This window comes from Panthera pardus, unplaced genomic scaffold (assembly GCF_024362965.1).
Source record: "Panthera pardus isolate Hobbes unplaced genomic scaffold, ASM2436296v1 HiC_scaffold_18, whole genome shotgun sequence".
Lineage (NCBI taxonomy): Eukaryota > Metazoa > Chordata > Mammalia > Carnivora > Felidae > Panthera > Panthera pardus.
This window is the reverse complement of record NW_026526743.1, coordinates 4,797,020-4,815,373: the sequence shown is the minus strand read 5'-3', so window position 1 is coordinate 4,815,373 and position 18,354 is coordinate 4,797,020. Positions and strand designations below refer to the sequence as shown.

Sequence of the window (18,354 nt, the reverse complement as noted above, 5' to 3'; positions counted from 1 at the left end):
ATCTCAATGTCCCAAAGGAGGTGTAGCCCTGGGAAAGAATTCTGGATAGCCATGAAACTTGTTTTCAAAGTATATATCATGATATGGGAAAATACAGTGTACTACTATTAAGGGGAAATGCAGGGCCTAAGTGTGTGTGTGTGTGTGTGTGTGCGCGCGTTTGTATTTTTAAGTTTATTTATTTAATTTGAGAGAGAAAGAGTGCAAGGAGGAGAGGGGCAGAGAGAGAGAGAGTCCCAAGCAGGCTCTGAGCGGTCAGCGTAGAGCCCTATTCGGGACTCAATCCCACAAACCATGAGATCATGACCTGAGCCAAAGTCAAGAGTCAGACGCCCAACCAACTGAGCCCCCCAGGCACCCTGAAGGAAAGTATATTATGTCACCAAAATTTGTAAAATATGAGAAAAAAAAAAGATGAAAAAGAGATATCTCTGCATTGTATGCATAGAGAAAAGACTGGAAGGATATATATGAAATTGTTCACGTAAGTTAACATAAATACATGTCCCATGGTTGACTTTCTTGTCTTCGTATACTTTTTCCTAAAATGAATATATAATACTTTTATCAGCAGGGGGAAAAGGCCCATGGAAATGTGCTCTGTTGTTCTAACATCCCCAGAGGCCCGCAGGGGACTTTAGCCAATGTGTGGTAGAGAGGTGGGTCCTGTCCTGATTCCTGCTCTGAGCTGTACATTTTCCTCCACCACCCAGACTCCATCCCACTGTTCCTGGAAACCATTCAGGTGATCTGAGGGTCACGACGTTTTAACAGCCCAGATGTATTTTGTCGTCTACCCCTTTCGCCCTGAGCCCACAGAGACCACCTTGCTTAGGGCAGCTGCCGGAGGGGGGGGGGGTTGTTTTCCTCGGGAATCTGGTTTCCAGGAAGGGACTGGACCTCCGTTCTGGTCAGAAAGGACCCCCAAGACAGTGCTGTGCTCCAAGCCCTGCGGCGGTGACCCCTGGAGGGGCCTGGACTCGGGTGGGTGACGGGCATATGGACAGCTGCGGCAGGGGCTGGGGGCTCGTGACACAGGAGCTGGGTGTTGAAGGGCAGATGGCAGGAGGCCAGAAGAAAAAGTAGGGACGGTCTTCCTGGCAGAGGGCACAGGAAGTGCAGAGTCCAGGGGCTGTGTTCTGGGACCTGCTGAGAGCAGGACAGCGGGAGGGAGCGACCCTGGAAGAGGAAGGGAGCTCATGCCAAGCCGATCGATGCCACTGGAGGGTGGAGACAGGGTCTTTTTTTTTTTTTTAAGTTTATTTATTTATTTATTTATTTAGAGAGCAGGGGAGGGGCACAGAGAGAGGGAGAGAGAGAATCCCAAGCAAGCTCCATGCTGACAGCACAGAGCCTGACGTGGGGCTTAATCCCATGAGCCACGAAATCATGACCTGAGCTGATATCAAGAGTCGGACGCTTAACCGACTGAGCCACCCAGGCTGCCCAGAGACTGGGTCTTATTATGGGATGGCACCACCAGTGCGGAGCTGGAGAATCTTGCGCTGGGAATAATGGGGGTTCCTGGAGGGACCGGGGGTGTGGGTGTAAACAGAAGTCTGGGGCCGGGTGTCCGGGCGGGAGAGGAGGAGGCTGAGCCCGGCTGGGCCACGGATGGAGAGGAGGGGGTGAGACAGGGAACCGAGAAGAGAGCGGAGAACAGTGTCAGGCTCTCGCCTCTGATTTTCAGCTGGATGTGCCGGAAGGGGGCTCTGTGCCCCAGGAGCTGCCCTCCACAGGCTCTGGGGCCAATGGTGCACCACCGGATGCCAACAATAATATCGATGGGTCAAGAGCCCCTGAGCACTCTCCAGCGCGGGCATCGTGGCCCCCAAAGGGACTCCCGTTCTCCCTTCGTGGCCGGCTCTGGGTGGGAGGCTCAGAATGGGCTAGGCTGATAGCTGGGGGGCGGGGTGGGGGGGAGGAAGGGGACGTGAACCGGGCTCCAAGTTCACGGCCACACCTGCGTCTGCCCAATGGTACAAAGATGTTAAGAGATGGTGCCCCAGCCACTGGCTTCCTCCAGGCACTGTCAGAAATGGGCACTACCAGTCCCAGTTCATAAAGCTGCTGGAGGATAAAACTCAGTCGTACTCAGAAAGCATCGAGGAGTCAAGGAAGCACCCGGTACATCTGCACAGCCGAACACGCTGGCCACGCGGGGCCACTGAGCGCGCGGGCTACAAGCCACGCATGGAATTTCAGAGACTTTGTGCAAAGAGAGTGTAACGTACCTCCTTCGTCAGTTCTGTTGACGTGTTGAAATCATAACATTTTGGATATACTGGGTTGAATAAATATATTTTTAAAATTAATTTCACCTGTCTGGGGTTTGTTTGTTTCTTTCATGTGGCTTCTAGGAAATTTAAAAGTATCTATGTAGTCCGCACTGCATTTCTGCTGCATAGCACTGGCATAAGTAGTGACTGTTGTTATTTTGAGATTATGGCAGGACCGGGAATGTTGTCACTGTTCCTTAAACCAGGTGCCTCTCAGGTTAAGAAAAAAAACCAAAAAACTTTTTAAAGTGTTTTTCTACTTATTATAAAAATAATTTTTTGTTCATTAAAAAAATATGGAAAGGGGAGCCTGGGTGGCTCAGTCGGTAGGCGTCCGACTTCAGCTCAGGTCATGATCTCCCGGCTCGTGAGTTCAAGCCCCGCGTCAGGCTCTGTGCTGACAGCTCAGAGCCTGGAGCCTGTTTCGGATTCTGTGTCTCCCTCTCTCTCTGCTCCTCCCCCGCTCCCACTCTGTCTCTCTCTCAAAAATAAATATTAAAAAATATTTTTTTTTACATCTGGAAAGAGGGGCAACTGGGTGGGTGTCTCAGTCGGCTGAGTGTCCCGACTTCGGCTCAGGCCATGATGGCCCCATGTCGGGCTCTGTGCTGACAGCTCAGAGCCTGGAGCCTGCTTCAGATTCTGTGCCTCCCTCTCTCTCTGCCTCTCTCTCTCTCTTTCTCTCTCAAAAATAAACATTAAATTTTGTTTTAATATATGGAAAGAATAAAAATTTCCCATAATCCCTACCAAGCTCACTACCAAGAAGAGCTTGGAGTAGTTCCTGACAGTCTTTTCTCGGTGCATAGATGAGAACACCTAATTCTTCTGCTTCTTTTTAAAGTTCTACAAAGTCACAGGGCTCCTGGCTGGGTCGATAGGTGGTGGAGCGTGCAACTCTTGATCTCAGGGTTGTGAGTTCGAGCCCCACATTGGGCATAGAGATTAGGTTTAAAAAAAAAAAAAAAGGATTTATCTATCTGTTTATTTAAGTTCATTTATTTTGAGAAAGGGAGAGAGCACAAGCATGGGAGGGGCAGAGAGAGAGGGAAAGGGAGAATCGCAGGCAGGCCTTGCTCTGACTCAGGGCTGGATCTCCCAAACCATGTGATCATGACCTGAGCCAAAATCCAGAGTCAGCCGTGTAATGAACTGAGCCACCCAGACGCCCCCAAAATGAAATCTTTAACGTAGAATCCTACGAAGCCGTGACCGCATGGAATGCTGTTTAGAGTTCTCCATTTCCCCCTTAAGATTACAATGAAGCGTCCCCCCAAGGCATTAACTAGGCTTCAGAAACACCATCTGATGGTCTCAGTGTACCCAGCACCATGACTATGAGGGAGAATCTGGTAAGGTTCCGCCTCCCAGGCCCAGCCCAGCACTGCCCCCCACCCCCCGTGACCCCTCAGCCTCAGCCTGAGAGGGGGCGGCCAAGTTCAGGGGTTAAGAGCTGGGACTCTGGGGGCAGGCAGCCTCAGTCCCATCCCAAGTCCGTCCTGTGTGACCTTGGGTCAGTCACTGCCCCTCTCTGTGCCTCCTGCTAAGATGGAGATAACTCATAAGCCCCCAAGTGGAACCCTTGAGGCCAGATGTGTTTTGGCATCTGATGTTAGGACAGTGAGGCCCTGGGGCGCCTGAGTTAGACGTCCCACTCTTGGGTCTCAGCTCAGGTCGTGATCTCACAGTTTGTGGGTTTGAGCCCCGCATCGGGCTCTGCACTGACAGTGTGGAGCCTGCTTAGGATTCTAGGATTCTGTCTCTCCCTCTCTCTCTGCCCCTCCCGCCCCCCCCCCAACATAAATAAACATTAAAACAAATCTTTAAAAAAAAAAAAGACAGGTGAGGTACTAATGCGCAGCATATATCTGATAGCACCTCCTGGCTCTTCTAAACCCCATCAAGTGTGGGAATATTTCTAGAGTGAAGTGTTTGAATAGTCACATGAGTGGGATCAATAAAAGCTTTAAATAGCCTCCCCCGAGTTCTGATCGGGCCCTACCACCCAGTGGCATTTGGTGCCAAAGTTATGAACAATCTTCTGGTTTTCACAGCTTGATGGATTTCACAGTTGCAGATACTGAGTAAGTACCCATCTCGTAGGACAGTTTGTCGGATTAAATGAGTTGTTGCCCATAAAGCATTTAGAACGGTGTCCCGTGCCAAAGAAGGGCTCAGTGCATGTTAACTGTTGGTGTATTTTTAATCCTTTTTTTATTGAGGTGTAATTTACATACTGGAGTGTAATTTACATATAATGAAATGCCCCGTTTTATCTGAATAGTGCGGGGAGGTCTGACCGTCTTATTCATCCACGTAGCCACCACCCCAATTGGGAACATTTCTATCATCCCCAGAAAGTTCTCTCACGCCCCTTTCCCGCCTGGCCTGCCCCCCCCCCCCCGCCCCCCCACACACACACACTCAGAGAGGGCCTCTTAGCACACCAACGACGTGGAACGGACGGGACCCTACCACACGCGCCTTCTTGGGCCTGGCTTCTTTTGCTCAACGCGATGCCGGCCCACGAGATTCGTGGTGTGTGTGGATAATCGTGTTCCACCGTGCAGACGGACGGACACACAGCGTGTGCCTCTCCAGGGCTGACAGACATCGGGGTCGTTTCCGGTCAGGCGGTCATGAACGCAGATGCCGTGAGCGCCCATCACAGAACCTTGGATGGGCAGCTGCTCTCCTCTCTCCTGGGGAAAAAAAGACTCGGGAGTGGAAGGGCCGGGTGGTGTGTTGGGGGGGGGGGGGGGTTGTTTAGCCTTAACCGAAACAATCCAGTCGTTTCCCGAGGGTGGTCTTCCCGTCTGATACTCCCACCAGCAAGGGGCGGGCCCGCTCTGCGCCCTCGCAGCCCGCATTCTCGCATTCTGGGTGACTTTCCGATGACCAGCATCGGCGTCGCTGATCCGTGTCTCCCCTCCCCCACCGCAGGTGATCCGGACCGACACGTTCAAGCACCTGCGGCACCTGGAGATCCTGCAGCTGAGCAAGAACCTGGTGCGCAAGATCGAGGTGGGCGCCTTCAACGGGCTGCCCAGCCTCAACACGCTGGAGCTGTTCGACAACCGGCTCACGACGGTGCCCACGCAGGCCTTCGAGTACCTGTCCAAGCTGCGGGAGCTCTGGCTGCGCAACAACCCCATCGAGAGCATCCCCTCGTACGCCTTCAACCGCGTGCCCTCCCTGCGGCGCCTCGACCTGGGCGAGCTCAAGCGGCTGGAGTACATCTCGGAGGCGGCCTTCGAGGGCCTGGTCAACCTGCGCTACCTCAACCTGGGCATGTGCAATCTCAAGGACATCCCCAACCTGACGGCCCTGGTGCGCCTGGAGGAGCTCGAGCTGTCCGGCAACCGGCTGGACCTGATCCGCCCGGGCTCCTTCCAGGGCCTCACCAGCCTGCGCAAGCTGTGGCTCATGCACGCCCAGGTGGCCACCATCGAGCGCAACGCCTTCGACGACCTCAAGTCGCTGGAGGAGCTCAACCTGTCCCACAACAACCTGATGTCGCTGCCCCACGACCTCTTCACGCCCCTGCACCGCCTGGAGCGCGTCCACCTCAACCATAACCCGTGGCACTGCAACTGCGACGTGCTGTGGCTGAGCTGGTGGCTCAAGGAGACGGTGCCCAGCAACACGACGTGCTGCGCCCGCTGCCACGCGCCCGCCGGCCTCAAGGGCCGCTACATCGGCGAGCTGGACCAGTCGCACTTCACCTGCTACGCGCCCGTCATCGTGGAGCCGCCCACGGACCTCAACGTCACCGAGGGCATGGCCGCCGAGCTCAAGTGTCGCACGGGCACCTCCATGACGTCCGTCAACTGGCTGACGCCCAACGGCACCCTCATGACGCACGGCTCGTACCGCGTGCGCATCTCCGTCCTGCACGACGGCACGCTCAACTTCACCAACGTCACCGTGCAGGACACGGGCCAGTACACGTGCATGGTGACGAACTCGGCCGGCAACACCACGGCCTCGGCCACGCTCAACGTCTCGGCCGTCGACCCCGTGGCGGCCGGCGGCGGCGGCGGCGGAGGCGGAGGCGGCGGAGGCGGCCCGGGAGGCGGCGGCGGCGGCGGCGGAGGGGGCGGGGGCGGCTACACCTACTTCACCACCGTGACCGTGGAGACCCTGGAGACGCAGCCCGGAGAGGAGACCCTGCAGCCGCGGGGGACGGAGAAGGAGCCGCCGGGGCCCACGACGGACGGCGTCTGGGGCGGGGGCCGGCCCGGGGACGCCGCCGGCCCGGCCTCGTCGTCCACCACGGCGCCCGCCCCGCGCTCCTCGCGGCCCACGGAGAAGGCGTTCACCGTGCCCATCACGGACGTGACGGAGAACGCCCTCAAGGACCTGGACGACGTCATGAAGACCACCAAGATCATCATCGGCTGCTTCGTGGCCATCACGTTCATGGCCGCCGTGATGCTCGTGGCCTTCTACAAGCTGCGGAAGCAGCACCAGCTCCACAAGCACCACGGGCCCACGCGCACCGTGGAGATCATCAACGTGGAGGACGAGCTGCCCGCGGCCTCGGCCGTGTCCGTGGCCGCCGCCGCCGCCGTGGCCGGGGGCGGGGGCGTCGGCGGGGACAGCCACCTGGCCCTGCCCGCCCTGGAGCGCGACCACCTGAACCACCACCACTACGTGGCGGCCGCCTTCAAGGCGCACTACAGCGGCAACCCCAGCGGCGGGGGCTGCGGGGGCAAGGGCCCCCCGGGGCTCAACTCCATCCACGAACCTCTCCTCTTCAAGAGCGGCTCCAAGGAGAATGTGCAAGAGACGCAGATCTGAAGCCGCCGGGCGGGGGCCCCGGGCCCCGGGCCGGACTGGGACCCTCCCCGCGGCCCCGCCGCCGCCGCCGCTCTCGGACCGCGCAGGGGAGGCCGGGGAAGCAGGGCTCGAAGCCCCGCCCGCGTGCGGACCCCAGGGCGGCCCCCCTCCGGCGAGGACAGGGTGGGGCGCCGGCAACCGAGCCGCCTCCGCGATTCTGGCCTCACCGCCCCGCCCCCCTCCCAGCCCCGGCGAAGGGAGGGGATGCAGGATTCGGGAGAAGTGGCCGGAACCCTCCGCTTTTCCGCCTCGCTCTCTCTAGCGACCCCTCCCCGCCCTCCGCCTTCCAGGGGAGAGAGGAGCTTTCCGGGGAGGGGGGGCGTCCTTTCCCCTCATCCCCGACAACCCTCCTTTTACGGTTCATTTTTTGCAGTTTGACGCCTGTCCCCCTCCTCCCGCCCCTCCGCCCCCCCCCCCCCCCGAAACTGAAGAGACGGACGACGCGCGCGCGGTCAGAGCCTCCGGACACCCTGCCCCGCCCCCCCCGCCCACCCCCCCGCCCTCACCTGCCCCACAGACTCTTTTGATACTGAAGGGAGGTTTGCGTCAATGACTACCTGCTCTGTAATTACTTTAAAAAAAAAACACGGAAAAAGTAAAAAAAAAAAATTTTTTTTTTGGTCATGAAAGCATAGAGGACAGAAAACAGAGTGAATGCGGGGGGGGGAGGGGGCGGTGCAAGGAGAGGACGGAAACGTCAGGTGTCAGGGGCCCCTCCCGAGGGTCGGCAGGGTCAGCACCTCTGGGTGGTCTTAGGCCCCCTCCCCCCCCCCCCAGAGCCCCAGAGAGGGGCTCAGTCACCCCGCACACCTGGCCCTTGTGTTTAGCCTCCCCACGGCTCACGTGAGCCTCCCCCCGCCCCCCACCTCATGCTCCCTGGTTCCACAGGCTGGGAGGCTCCTCGTTCTGATCCAGGAGCCCAGGATCGAGGTCGTGGGCAGGGCCGTGCTTCCCCTCGGGGCCTCTAGGGGAAGATCCTTCTTGCCTCTTCCAGCTCCGCGGCACCCCACGTCCCCCACGTCTCCACATGGCCTTCCTTCCGCGCACACTCCGTCTCTCTGTGCGGATTTCCCCTGTTTTATAGGGGGACACTGGTCCTACAGGATCAGGGCCCAGCACGACCTCGTCTTCGCGGCATCATCCGCAGAGACCCTGTTTCCAAATAAGGCCACGTGCACAGGTCCTGGGGGTCAGGACTTCAACAGATCCTTTTTAGAGGACGCGACTCGACCGGCCACAGAGCCAAACCCAGCCAAACCCCGTCGGTCCCCTCTGCCGACCCACAAGGCACTGGGGGGAGAAAGCGAGTCAGGCTGAAGGAGGGAAGGAGTGATGTGCTCCCGCTGTAGCTGGGCCTGCGGGCCGAAGCCTCGCCTCTGTCCTGCTTACGCCGAGGCAGGAGAGGGGACGGGTCGGCCCGGGAGCGGGAGGGGGCCGCGCTGTAACTCAGAAGGGCGGGGGCTCACCCAGAGCCCTGGGAGGGACAGGAGCCAGCAGGTGGTGCCAGCTGGGTCCACCGGGACAGTGGGCAGATGCCGTTTAGTGCTGTCTAGCCAGGCCCAGGCCACTGGAAGCAGAGGGTCCACGGTGTCCCATCTCTCCCCCACCTGGGGCTCCAAAAGCAAATTCCTCCCTTAGGGACCTGACAGCCGCCTGCCTCTGGGGTCTCCGGCCCTGTCTGTCTGCATCTGTCTGCCCCTGCCTGTCGACCCGGGACTCTGAGCCCGGCTCCCCTGTCGCTCCTTTCATGCTCTCGCGCGCTCTCTCTCTCTCTCTCTCTCTCTCTCTCTCTCTCGTCCTCGTTCGGTGCGATCCTGGTTGCCATGGCAACACTGCGGCGGGTACCAGGTGGTGGCTGGGGGCGGGGAGCCGCGCTGCCGCAGCCTCCGCCATCTCCAGTGCCAGGCACCTGCAGGGTGCGGTGGCCGGGCCTCACTTGGGGGGGACCTGGGTGTCTCCCCAGGCCTCACGAGCTTCTCCTTGGTCAATGGGAGTCGGGGGAGGGGAGGACCCGGTGTGGGAGTGAGAATACAAGATGGGGGGGGGGGGAGCTGATGGCATCGTGGCTGGAAGAAGGGTGCATGAAAGGTGAGAAGTCAAGGTGAACTGAGGGCCGAGCAGACTGGGACAGGGCTGGTGGTGGAAGCTGGGAGGAGCGGGGCTCCAGCTCCTGCTGCCTGTGGGGAGATGGGGCACGGAGACCAGGCCCGGCCTCCCTGGGAACTCGGGGCGGGCAGGAGATGTGGGCCTGGCCCAGCCGGGACGGACGGAATGGCCACCAGCCCAGAGAAGATGGGGCGGGGCTGGAGGTCCAGGGAGAGGCCCTGAGACAGCGACAGGAGGGAAGGAGAGAGTCAGGGACAGAGAACCAAGGGAGGAAAACATGGAGGGAGGTAGACAAGAAACATGGGCACGAGGCACCGGGCTGGGCGGGGGCGCGGCAGGGCCAAGGACAGGGCCGGAAACTCAGGAGCAAGGGACGGAGAGCCCAGAGTCTCCAACACCGTCTCCTCTCCCTCACTCCCAACCCTCTCTGCCCCCACCCCAGGCAGGATGCGGTTTCCATGACAACCTGGCAGGGCAGAAAGGGGGGCTGGGGACTGCAGAGGAAATTTTCCACATCAGCAGAAAGGGAGGAGGTAGAATGCAGGAAGGAAGGAACTGGGCAAGGTGAGGGCCCCCCAGGGCCCCGGAACCCCAAGTCCTCGTGCCCACTGCCCCGGGATTCTCACCCACCCCCACCTGGCGAACCTGCACCCTCTCCGCCGCCGCCGGACCACTGTGGGGAGAGGGGAAGGTTCTGGAGAGGATCAAGGGTCCAATGTCCAAAGATCAGCTACTGCCCAGGCCTGGAGGGGACGGGGGCGGTGAGCAGCTGCCAGAGCTCAGATTCAGGGTCATGGCTTCTGACAGCGTCCCGAGGAGAGTCGGGGTGGTGGGCTACGGCCGCCTTGGTGAGTCACTGACCCTCTGGGCCCCTTCCCGGGCCTCTTTCTGAAGCCCCCAAAACCCCGTGCCCTCCACAAACACACCTTCGTCCGTGTCTTTGGTGCCCCGGCTCTGCCTGTGTCTGTCTAAATATCTTCCACTCCCCCGACCCCACGGGGCCCCCTCCCCTCTCTCGGTGTCCGCCCCGCCTGTCCCGCCTTCCGGCTTCTCTGTCCTCCACCCAAGTTTTTGTGTGCCCCCCGCCCGCCCCCTGCGTCCATGTACCCCCTCCCTCATCTCTGGCATTCGCTCCCTGGGTCTCTCTCTCCCTCCCTCCTGTCCTTGTCCTTGTCCCCCTCCCTCTGGGTCTCTGTCCCCTCTCTCTGGGTCCCAGTCCCCTCTCTCTGGTCTCCCTCCCTCTCCCCAGGACAGTCCCTTGTTTCTCACCTGCTGACTCAGGGACCAGAACTGGGCCTCGAACTTGTTTTTGTCTGGAATCGCGACCCAGGACGAATGGCAGGGAGCGTGCCTCCTTCCCTGCAGCTCCAGAACCTCGCTGCCCTCGGGGAGAGGTCAGTGATCTCACCATGAGTGGGGCTCCCTGGAGCTCCTGTCCTGGCCTCCCTTAGGTGCTGTGATCGCAGGCCAGTCTGTCACCCTCTCTGGGCCAAACCAGAAGCGGGACAAGCCTGTCCATTCTGCTTCCCCTCTCAGGCCAGGGTGAAGAGGGACAGGCCTCCAGAGACTCTGAGGGAATCTGAGGAGGAGAGGTCCGACACCTCTCCAAGACCCTCCCCCATCTCTCCCTTCTCCCAGGCACCCCGACCTTGTAGTGGAAGTGGCCCATCCCCAAATAATCCAGGAATCTGGGGCACAAATCCTGCGCCACGCCAATCTCCTGGTGAGCCCCACCCAGTCTGCCTTGGCCCCACGTCACCCCGAAGTGGCATCCATCCCCTGACCTCAGACCCCCCCCCCTCCATCCGCCCCAGGTGGGGTCCCCCTCAGCACTGGCTGATCAGGCCACAGAGCAGCGGCTCCTGGAGGCCTCGCACCGCTGGGACCATGCTGTGTTTGTGGCCCGGGGGGCCCTGTGGGGCACTGAGGACATCACCAGATTGGACGCAGCTGGGGGCCTCCAGGTGAGGGCCCGCTGGGCTCCCCGGCGATCCAGAGGGGGACCTCCAGAGACCCCCGATCCCCTCACCCTGGCTGTCACTTCCAGAGTCTTCGTGTCACCATGGCCACGCACCCCAATGGTTTCCGGCTTGAGGGACCGCTGGCGGCAGTGCGCAGCACTGAGCATCGCACGGTGCTCTATGAAGGTCCCGTCCGCGGGCTCTGCCCCTTCGCCCCCCGCAACTCCAATACCATGGCGGCCGCTGCCCTGGCTGCCCCCAGCCTGGGCTTTGACCGCGTGGTTGGAGTGCTTGTGGCTGACCTCAGGTGAGCTAAGGTGTGGGGGTTGGGGTTCGGGCCGGGGCCGGGCCAGCCACACTGACCGCCCTGCCTGCCCCAGCCTCGCAGACATGCACGTGGTGGACGTGGAGCTGACGGGCCCCCCGGGCCCCACAGGACGATGCTTTGCCGTGCACACCCACAGGGAGAACCCCGCAGAGCCAGGCGCGGTCACGGGCTCTGCCACCGTTACCGCGTTCTGGCGCAGCCTCCTGGGTGCGGCCCCCTCCCCAAGCCCTGCCCCCCCCCGTGCTCTGCGGAGCTTGGGTCTCCGCCTCTGCCTGGTTCTGCAGCTCTGATTCGGTCTCTGCTGACTGATCTTTATTTCTGTGTCTCCACCTTCTAGTCCACGACTTTGAATCCTTATGTATCTGTGTCTGTCCAAGCCTCCTTTCTCTGAGTTTGTGTCCCCCTCTCGCTGGGACCCTACCACCTCTCTCGCTGCGTGTCTCTGTTCATCCCCCAGGTCTCTGTCCCCCTTTCGGTCTCAGTCCCTCTCTCTAGATCTTCCTCCGCCCCCACCCTGGTCTGTCCCTGCCACCAGGTGTCTGCCCCTCCTCATCTCTCTGCCCCAGCCTTTTAGTCCCTATATCTCCCCCGCAGGCTGCTGCCAGCTCCCCTCCAGGCCGGGGATCCATCTCTGCTGAGAAGCCGCCTCCTTCCCTAGTGGACACCTTCGTCTCATTTACGGCCCCCCACTACCAGCCCGCTGCTGCCCTGAGCTCGGTTACCCCGGCCCTTCCTCCTGGCTCAGTAAATATTGGAGACTCTTCTCCCTACAAGCCCTGATGTCTCCGGTCCCTTGCTGCCGTCCTGTGACGCCACGCGGCGATCTCACACTAGCATTGGCGCCATCACAGGGGAGGAGCACTCGCGGGAGCTACGCTCCCGGAAGCTATCGCGAGAGCCTACCCACTACATTTCCCAGAATCCTCTGAGCACCAGGGGGCGCGGCCGTACGCGAAGGGGCGGGCCTCTGCACGGCATATTTCCGGGATTCACCGCGGGAATGGCATTGCAGCTCCGCGTTCTCGGGGCGGCAGTGGACTTCCGGGCCAAGCTGCCCGGAAGTTGCGTGAGGGGCAAAGGGCCTTCGCGGGGGCCGCCGGAAGCTGTAGTCGGGGCACGCGGGGGCCGCCGGGAGCTGTGTGTGTCGCGGCCGCCCAGTCGGCGTCGTGCTGCCCGCCCCGCACTCGGAACCCACAGCCGCCGCCCAGGGGGATGCGGGAGCCCCTGGTTTCGGGGAGCAGAGAGGCAGGCGGGGTGAGGGGCGTTGCCAGGCAACGGGCGAGCGCCGTGGTTGGGGTACGGGTCGGGGAAAGGGCTCTGTTCCTTGGTGTCCGGGGAGGGGGCCCTGTTGCCGAGTGATGGGAGAAGAGAACCCCGTTGTTTGATAGGGGAGGGGAGTCTTCTGTTGCTAGGCGACTGGAAGAGACCCTGTTACCTAGAAACAGGGGAGGAGGATTACTCCATTGCTAAGTAACCAGAGAAGAGACTTGTTACCTAGTGGGGCGGGGGTCCTCTGTTGCTACGTAACCAGAGAGGGCGCCTGTTACCTAGGGACAGGGGAGAGAGGTTGCTAGGTGACCACCGGAGGGACCCTTTCTCTTAGGGATGGGGGGGGGGGCGGTCCTCTGTTGCTAGGTGAGTAGGACAGCCTTTTGCCTAGTAATGGGGGATGGAGGTACCCTGTTGTCAGGAGAGCACCTGGGGAGCAGGGTCAGGGGCCTCGTGTCCCCTCAGGCTGCCCTAAGACCCCAGCTCAGTGGCACTGCCCCCCAGGGCCCGCTGGCAGGTTGGGCCTCCAGATCCCAAGCCCCTGAGTACCTTCTCCCCCCCCACCCCCAAGCAGGAGCCGAGGACGGTATGTCCCAGGCCCCAGGAGCACAGCCGAGCCGGCCCTCCGTTTATCACGAGCGGCAACGCCTGGAGCTGTGTGCCGTCCACGCCCTCAACAACGTTCTGCAGCAGCAGCTCTTTAGCCAGGAGGCTGCCGACGAGATCTGCAAGAGGTGACCATCACCCGCCCTAACTCCTGGAGACACAGGGCCGACGCGCAGAGCGACCCACCCGGGTCTCGGGGCACGGCTGGGACAGAGCCCCGGGGCTTTCTGCTGCCCCAGCACCCGCCTGGGGAACCCCGGGACTGAGAGATGGAGAGGTTGCCTCTCACACCCGTCCTTGGCCATGGCCCTGGCCCCCCTTCCCTTATCTGGACCCAGGCCTCCCCTTCCCTTATCTGGACCCTCATCCCCTCCAGCCTCTTAGCTTCTGGTTTTTCTCTGCCAGTCCGCGCCACACACGGCCCCAGTGCTGACCCTGCCCTCCCTCACAGCCCTCATGTGGCTCCCCAGCAGCCCTGGGAGAAGTCCCAAGTCATGCAGCCTAATAGCCAAGGCCCTGCATGCTCTGGGCCCCACCTTCCTCTGCAGTGTCCCATCTCACTGTACCCCCCCCCCCCAAACCAGATGCCTCCCCAGTCCCCGAAGGAGCCCTACTACGATGCCTCCGGGCTGTGCCTTCTTTCTGGCACAGCTTCCTTCTCTCAGCAGCCCGGAATGTTCCTCCTCACCATGCAAGATGTCAAACATCACTTCTTTAGTATTGCTCTGCCTTGTCTCCTCTCTGTCCCCGCAGCCCCCGCCCTGGCTCAAGCCCATCATCTCCCAGATCCTCCCTCCTGCCAGTAACGCACACGATGCTACACCCAGAGATGACCCTGTCTTCCCCACTCTTACGGCCCTCCCGTGGACCCCCAGTACCCGCAGGCAGAGTCCCAGCCCCTCAAACTGAACATCGCAGAATTTATTCATGTGTGTCATTCACGACAGGGATCCATCAACTCTTTTACACCAAGGCCATGCTGGAGACCCAGAGATGAGGCCAGTGTGAGCCCTGCCCTGAGGGAGGCCAGGGAAACAGATGCACAGGAAAATAATACGCAGACTTTTCCTCTCCGGCCCCTCCCCCTGCCCTGCCCACCAAGGGCCCGGAGAAAGAACAAAGGTGCCACTGTTTGGAGAAGGCAGGACCCAGAGAGCCAAGTGGTGGCGGGGTGGGCCCCCTGAGCTGGGGGATAGCAGGAGGAAAGACTGAGAGGGGAGCACAGGAGACGTGGTCGGGGACAGGTGGCTGGGAGGGGGTGGGGCGGGACTGAGGCTAGGAGGCCAGCTGAGGGACTAGGACTTTATCCTGGGGTGACAAGGCACCAGGGAGGGCAGGGAACAGGGGAGCGGTGGGGTCAGTGTCAGGTGTGGAAAGAGCCCCTGGGATCGGAGGGGAGGCTGGAGGCTGGGTGAGGGTCCAGGTGGAGGAGGACGAGACCTGAGCGGGGGGAAATGTGGTTACGGGACGGGGCAGAGAGAGTCGGGGACAGGGGGAATCAGGCTTGGGGCTGATGAGCCACGCGGCTGCGGAAAGGGAAGAGTCCAAAGGCTGGGTGACTCAAGGGCCCCGGGACTCTCCTGCGTTGTGGGGAGGATGAGACCTTTGCAGGGGCCCCGTCTCAGGCTCTGACCCTCCCCCGCCCAGGTTGGCCCCGGACTCCCGGCTGAATCCCCATCGCAGCCTTCTGGGCACCGGCAACTATGACGTCAACGTGATCATGGCCGCCCTGCAGGGGCTGGGCCTGGCCACCGTGTGGTGGGACCGAAGGAGGTGGGACCCCAAGCGCTTCATCACGTGTGCTGAGCCTGGCACATGGGTGCGGTGGGACAGCAGGAGGGGAACCGGTGGGCAGGAGGGAAGAAAGAAGGGGCAGACGGGGGGAAGGTCGGCACGGGTGGGTGCTGGACGGAGGGCCGGCCGACGGGCTGGGAGATGGTCATCCGGTGACCGAGTGGATGGTAAAAGGGTAGTTGGACGTGTTGAGTAGGTGGTTGGTGGGGGGGGGGGGGGTGTGGATGGGCAGAGGAGCGGTTGAGTGAATAAAGGATAGCAAATAGGTGGTCGAGTAGTTAATTGGATGGGTGGACGGATGGACGGGTTCCGAGTGGATGCGGACTCGGGAGGATGGTGAGTAAGCCGAGTTGGTGGCTGGCCGGTCGGTTGCGTCATTAGGTGGATGATGTTCGGGTGGACAGTTCACGGGCAGCTGGGTGCGGGGGTGGTTGTTAGACGGCTGGCAGTTTGGGTGCCTGGGTGGTGGGCGAGTGGGAGGAGATGAAGGGGGCGCTGAGGAGAGTCCTTGGGCAGGCTCGGGGGGGGGGGGGGGGCCACTGCTGCCACGCCAGCCTGGGTCCCGTGAGCTCAGTAACGTTGGGCCGGCAGGTGCTCGCTGAGCACTGGACCCAGACGGTGGCGTCCCCACCCCTCCCGCACAGGCCCCTGTCCCAGCTGGCCCTGCCCCAAGTGCTGGGACTGATCCTGAACCTGCCCTCACCCATGTCTCTGGGGCTGCTGTCCCTGCCGCTCCGCCGGCGGCACTGGGTGGCCCTCCGCCAGGTGGACGGCGTCTACTACAACCTGGACTCCAAGCTGCGGGCGCCTGAGGCCCTGGGGGGCGAGGACGGCGTCAGGTGAGGGGGAGGCGACTCGGGCTGGGGCTCGGCGACCGACTCCCCCACCCCAGGAGGCAGCACGCGGGGCCCCCGGGCCTCAGTCTCCTCGCTTCTCTGCCCAGGGCCTTCCTGGCGGGGGCGCTGGCTCAGGGCCTGTGCGAGGTGCTGCTGGTGGTGACCAAGGAGGTGGAGGAAAAGGGCTGCTGGCTGCGGACAGACTGACCCCGCGGAGGAGAGAACCAGGCCACCGTCCGTGCGGTCCCCGTGCATCCACGTCTGGCTCCTGAACGCCAGGGAAGGACCCCGCGGAGGCCCAGCCCCTTTTCCGCACCCCCTGCTCCCCAGTGCCTCTGCTGCCTCAATAAATCTGCCGATTTGCTCCCGGCCTGGCCCGCGTCTGCCTGGGGGGCCCCTCGCCTCCGGTTACTCCCGTTTACCAGAGAGGCCATCAGCCCGGCGGGCACTGCCGGGAGCCCGGAGTCCGGGCGCCGACTCTCCACCACTTCCCGGCTTCGCCAGCTCGTAGGAGTTGCCCACCTCCCTGGGCCTCAGTTTCCTCGTCTGTAGCACAGCAGAAAACAGCACAAAGACCCATGCTTGTGAGCTGGTGGGAGAGACCGGGAACAATGTAGAATGTTCAGTGGGGCGCCTGGGTGGCTCAGTCAGTTGAGCCTCCGACTCTTGATTTTCGGCCCAGGTCCTGATCTCGTGGTCATGGGATCGAGCCCTGCGTCAGCTGCCACACTCAGCGTGGAGCCTGCTTGGGATTCTCTCTCTTCCCTCTCTCTGCCCCTCCCCAGCTCGCTCACTCTCTCTCAAAACAAATAAACATTTCTAGAATGATCGATGGGATAAGTGCTGAGGAGAAAACAAGTTTCTTGATTCTCAATTCTCCCCCATCAATTGCTCCAAAAGATGACCCCCGGAATTGCCAATATGCTCCGGTAGGTGACAAAGGTCGCTAATCCACTGACCTGAACGCAGGGAAATTATCCTGCGTTATCCGGGTGCCCGAGGCAATTGTGAGGGTCCTTACAGGTGGAGGAGGAGGCAGGAAATTCAGAAAGAAGGCAGCAGGTCAGAGATGCCACGCGGCCGGCAGCCTCGAAGACCAGAAGGGGCCACGGCCGGGAAGCGGAGCCACCTCTAGGGGCCGGAACCGGCAAGGAAACGGATTCTTCCCCGGGCCCCGGGGGGAACAGCCCTGCCCAGGACTCCAGCCCAGGGAGGCTCACCGGACTTCCGGCCACAAGCGTAAAGAGTAAATGTGTGTTGTTTAAGGCACTGGCTTTGTTCGAGCAGCCGCAGGAACCAGTACACTGGTTAGGATTCTTCTAGCACCAAGGGCCTCTCCGAGAAGGAGGGAGCTGCGGGGAGGTGCGGGGGGAAAGGCATTCCAGGCTGAAGGAGCAGCGAGCGCAAAGGCCCTGAGGAGGCTGGTGTGACTGGAGCGACGCTGGGCAGGGAGGTGACAGGGGGAAGACGGTCAGTCCCTCGTGGATTTGAGCAGGAGGACAGGCACCAGTTAGGTGTCTTCTCTCCACATTCTCACCTGAGCAGGACCCCCCTCCTGTTCTGGGTCTTTTCCCCGGGGGCCTGCCGTCCCCCATCCCCCCATCCCTCGCTGCCCCTGCCGCTTCCTTGTCCTTGTCCTGTCAGCCATTCACACGGCTCCCTGGCCCTACTTCTGGGTCTGGCCTGTGCTGCCGAAGCCAGGCGCTTGCTCTCAGGCTGGGAGGAAGACATAAGAGGACAGGAAGCACCCGCCCCCCACCGTCCCAGTTGGGGGGGGGGTGTTTTAAGGGGGACCTTCAGGGGCCAGGGGAAGATGAGGGAACCTGGGGTTGCTGGCTCCAGAAGGCCAAGAGGGCTCTCCAGAGGGCCAGTGGGAGGGAAGGGGGCCATTCCAGAACCTGAAAGAACTCTCAATGAAACCTGGAATCCGAGGAGGGCAGTTGTTACTGACAGGTGATGAGGGTGGGTCCCCGCCAGGCCACAAGGCCTCCAAGGGGTCACTGAGGGCTGGACTTGGTCCAGGACAGTGGGGGGGGGGGGGGGGGGGGGGCTGGGGGGGGCACAGGTCAGTCCTGGGCTCAGAAAGCCCCCTTGGGGATGGTGTGGGGACAGCCTGGCGGCCAGGAGGCCTGGGAGAAGGCTGAGGGTCCAGATGGGAGAGGACAGAGGCCTGAGTCCAGACCCTGGGGAGGGGAAGAGGGACACAGTCGGGCGATTCTGGGGGCAAAAGGGAGGAATGAGGGCCAGACCCCTGGGACCCTGGGACAGTGGAGGGCCACCCCCAACAGACGAGGAGAGGTTTGAGGTCTGGGGGACAGGCTGAGCTCAGTGGG

General features: G+C 61.4%; 3 protein-coding genes and 1 long non-coding RNA gene across 12 annotated transcripts in view; 3 read left to right on the top strand and 1 right to left on the bottom strand.

The window, feature by feature from the left end:
• Positions 1–7,597, top strand: part of LRRC4B (leucine rich repeat containing 4B) — a 61,735-nt gene extending 54,138 nt beyond the window's left edge. For all 3 annotated transcript variants that reach the window (XM_053905666.1, XM_053905664.1, XM_053905665.1), the window contains exon 3: positions 5,223–7,597. In XM_053905666.1, the coding sequence (XP_053761641.1) occupies positions 5,223–7,082 (1,860 nt within the window). In that variant the 3' untranslated portion in view covers positions 7,083–7,597. The remainder of the gene's footprint in view (positions 1–5,222) is intronic.
• Positions 7,598–9,190: 1,593 nt separating this feature from the next.
• ASPDH (aspartate dehydrogenase domain containing) lies at positions 9,191–12,291 on the top strand. Of its 3 annotated transcripts, none has more exons than XM_019425542.2 (7): positions 9,220–10,075; positions 10,509–10,621; positions 10,866–10,950; positions 11,042–11,191; positions 11,275–11,495; positions 11,569–11,723; positions 12,111–12,291. In XM_019425542.2, the coding sequence occupies exons 1-7, from the start codon at positions 9,362–9,364 to the stop codon at positions 12,152–12,154; spliced, it is 1,482 nt and encodes a 493-aa protein (XP_019281087.2). In that variant the 5' UTR covers positions 9,220–9,361; the 3' UTR covers positions 12,155–12,291. The 3 variants fall into 3 exon arrangements, with proteins under 3 accessions (XP_019281090.2, XP_019281087.2, XP_019281091.2); XM_019425546.2 differs by having other exon boundaries at positions 9,928–10,075; positions 10,477–10,621; XM_019425545.2 differs by lacking the exons at positions 11,042–11,191; positions 11,275–11,495; positions 11,569–11,723; positions 12,111–12,291 and having other exon boundaries at positions 9,191–10,075; positions 10,866–11,035.
• Positions 12,292–12,485: 194 nt separating this feature from the next.
• JOSD2 (Josephin domain containing 2) lies at positions 12,486–16,385 on the top strand. 5 transcript variants are annotated; one of them, XM_019425549.2, is made up of 6 exons: positions 12,486–12,770; positions 13,360–13,519; positions 14,339–14,395; positions 15,039–15,164; positions 15,830–16,024; positions 16,129–16,385. In XM_019425549.2, exons 2-6 carry the CDS (start codon positions 13,374–13,376, stop codon positions 16,226–16,228), a joined length of 624 nt encoding a protein of 207 aa, XP_019281094.2. In that variant the 5' UTR covers positions 12,486–12,770; positions 13,360–13,373; the 3' UTR covers positions 16,229–16,385. The 5 variants fall into 5 exon arrangements, with proteins under 5 accessions (XP_019281094.2, XP_053761648.1, XP_053761649.1 ...); XM_053905673.1 differs by lacking the exon at positions 14,339–14,395 and having other exon boundaries at positions 12,608–12,770; positions 13,357–13,519; XM_053905674.1 differs by lacking the exon at positions 14,339–14,395 and having other exon boundaries at positions 12,608–12,812; positions 13,357–13,519.
• On the bottom strand, positions 14,292–17,374 carry LOC109253007 (uncharacterized). The gene is made up of 3 exons (XR_002074202.2): positions 17,242–17,374; positions 16,981–17,037; positions 14,292–16,567 (listed from the first exon to the last, which is right to left on the bottom strand). It is a non-coding gene; the product is annotated as an uncharacterized LOC109253007 (long non-coding RNA).
• Between the last annotated feature and the right edge of the window lie 980 nt (positions 17,375–18,354).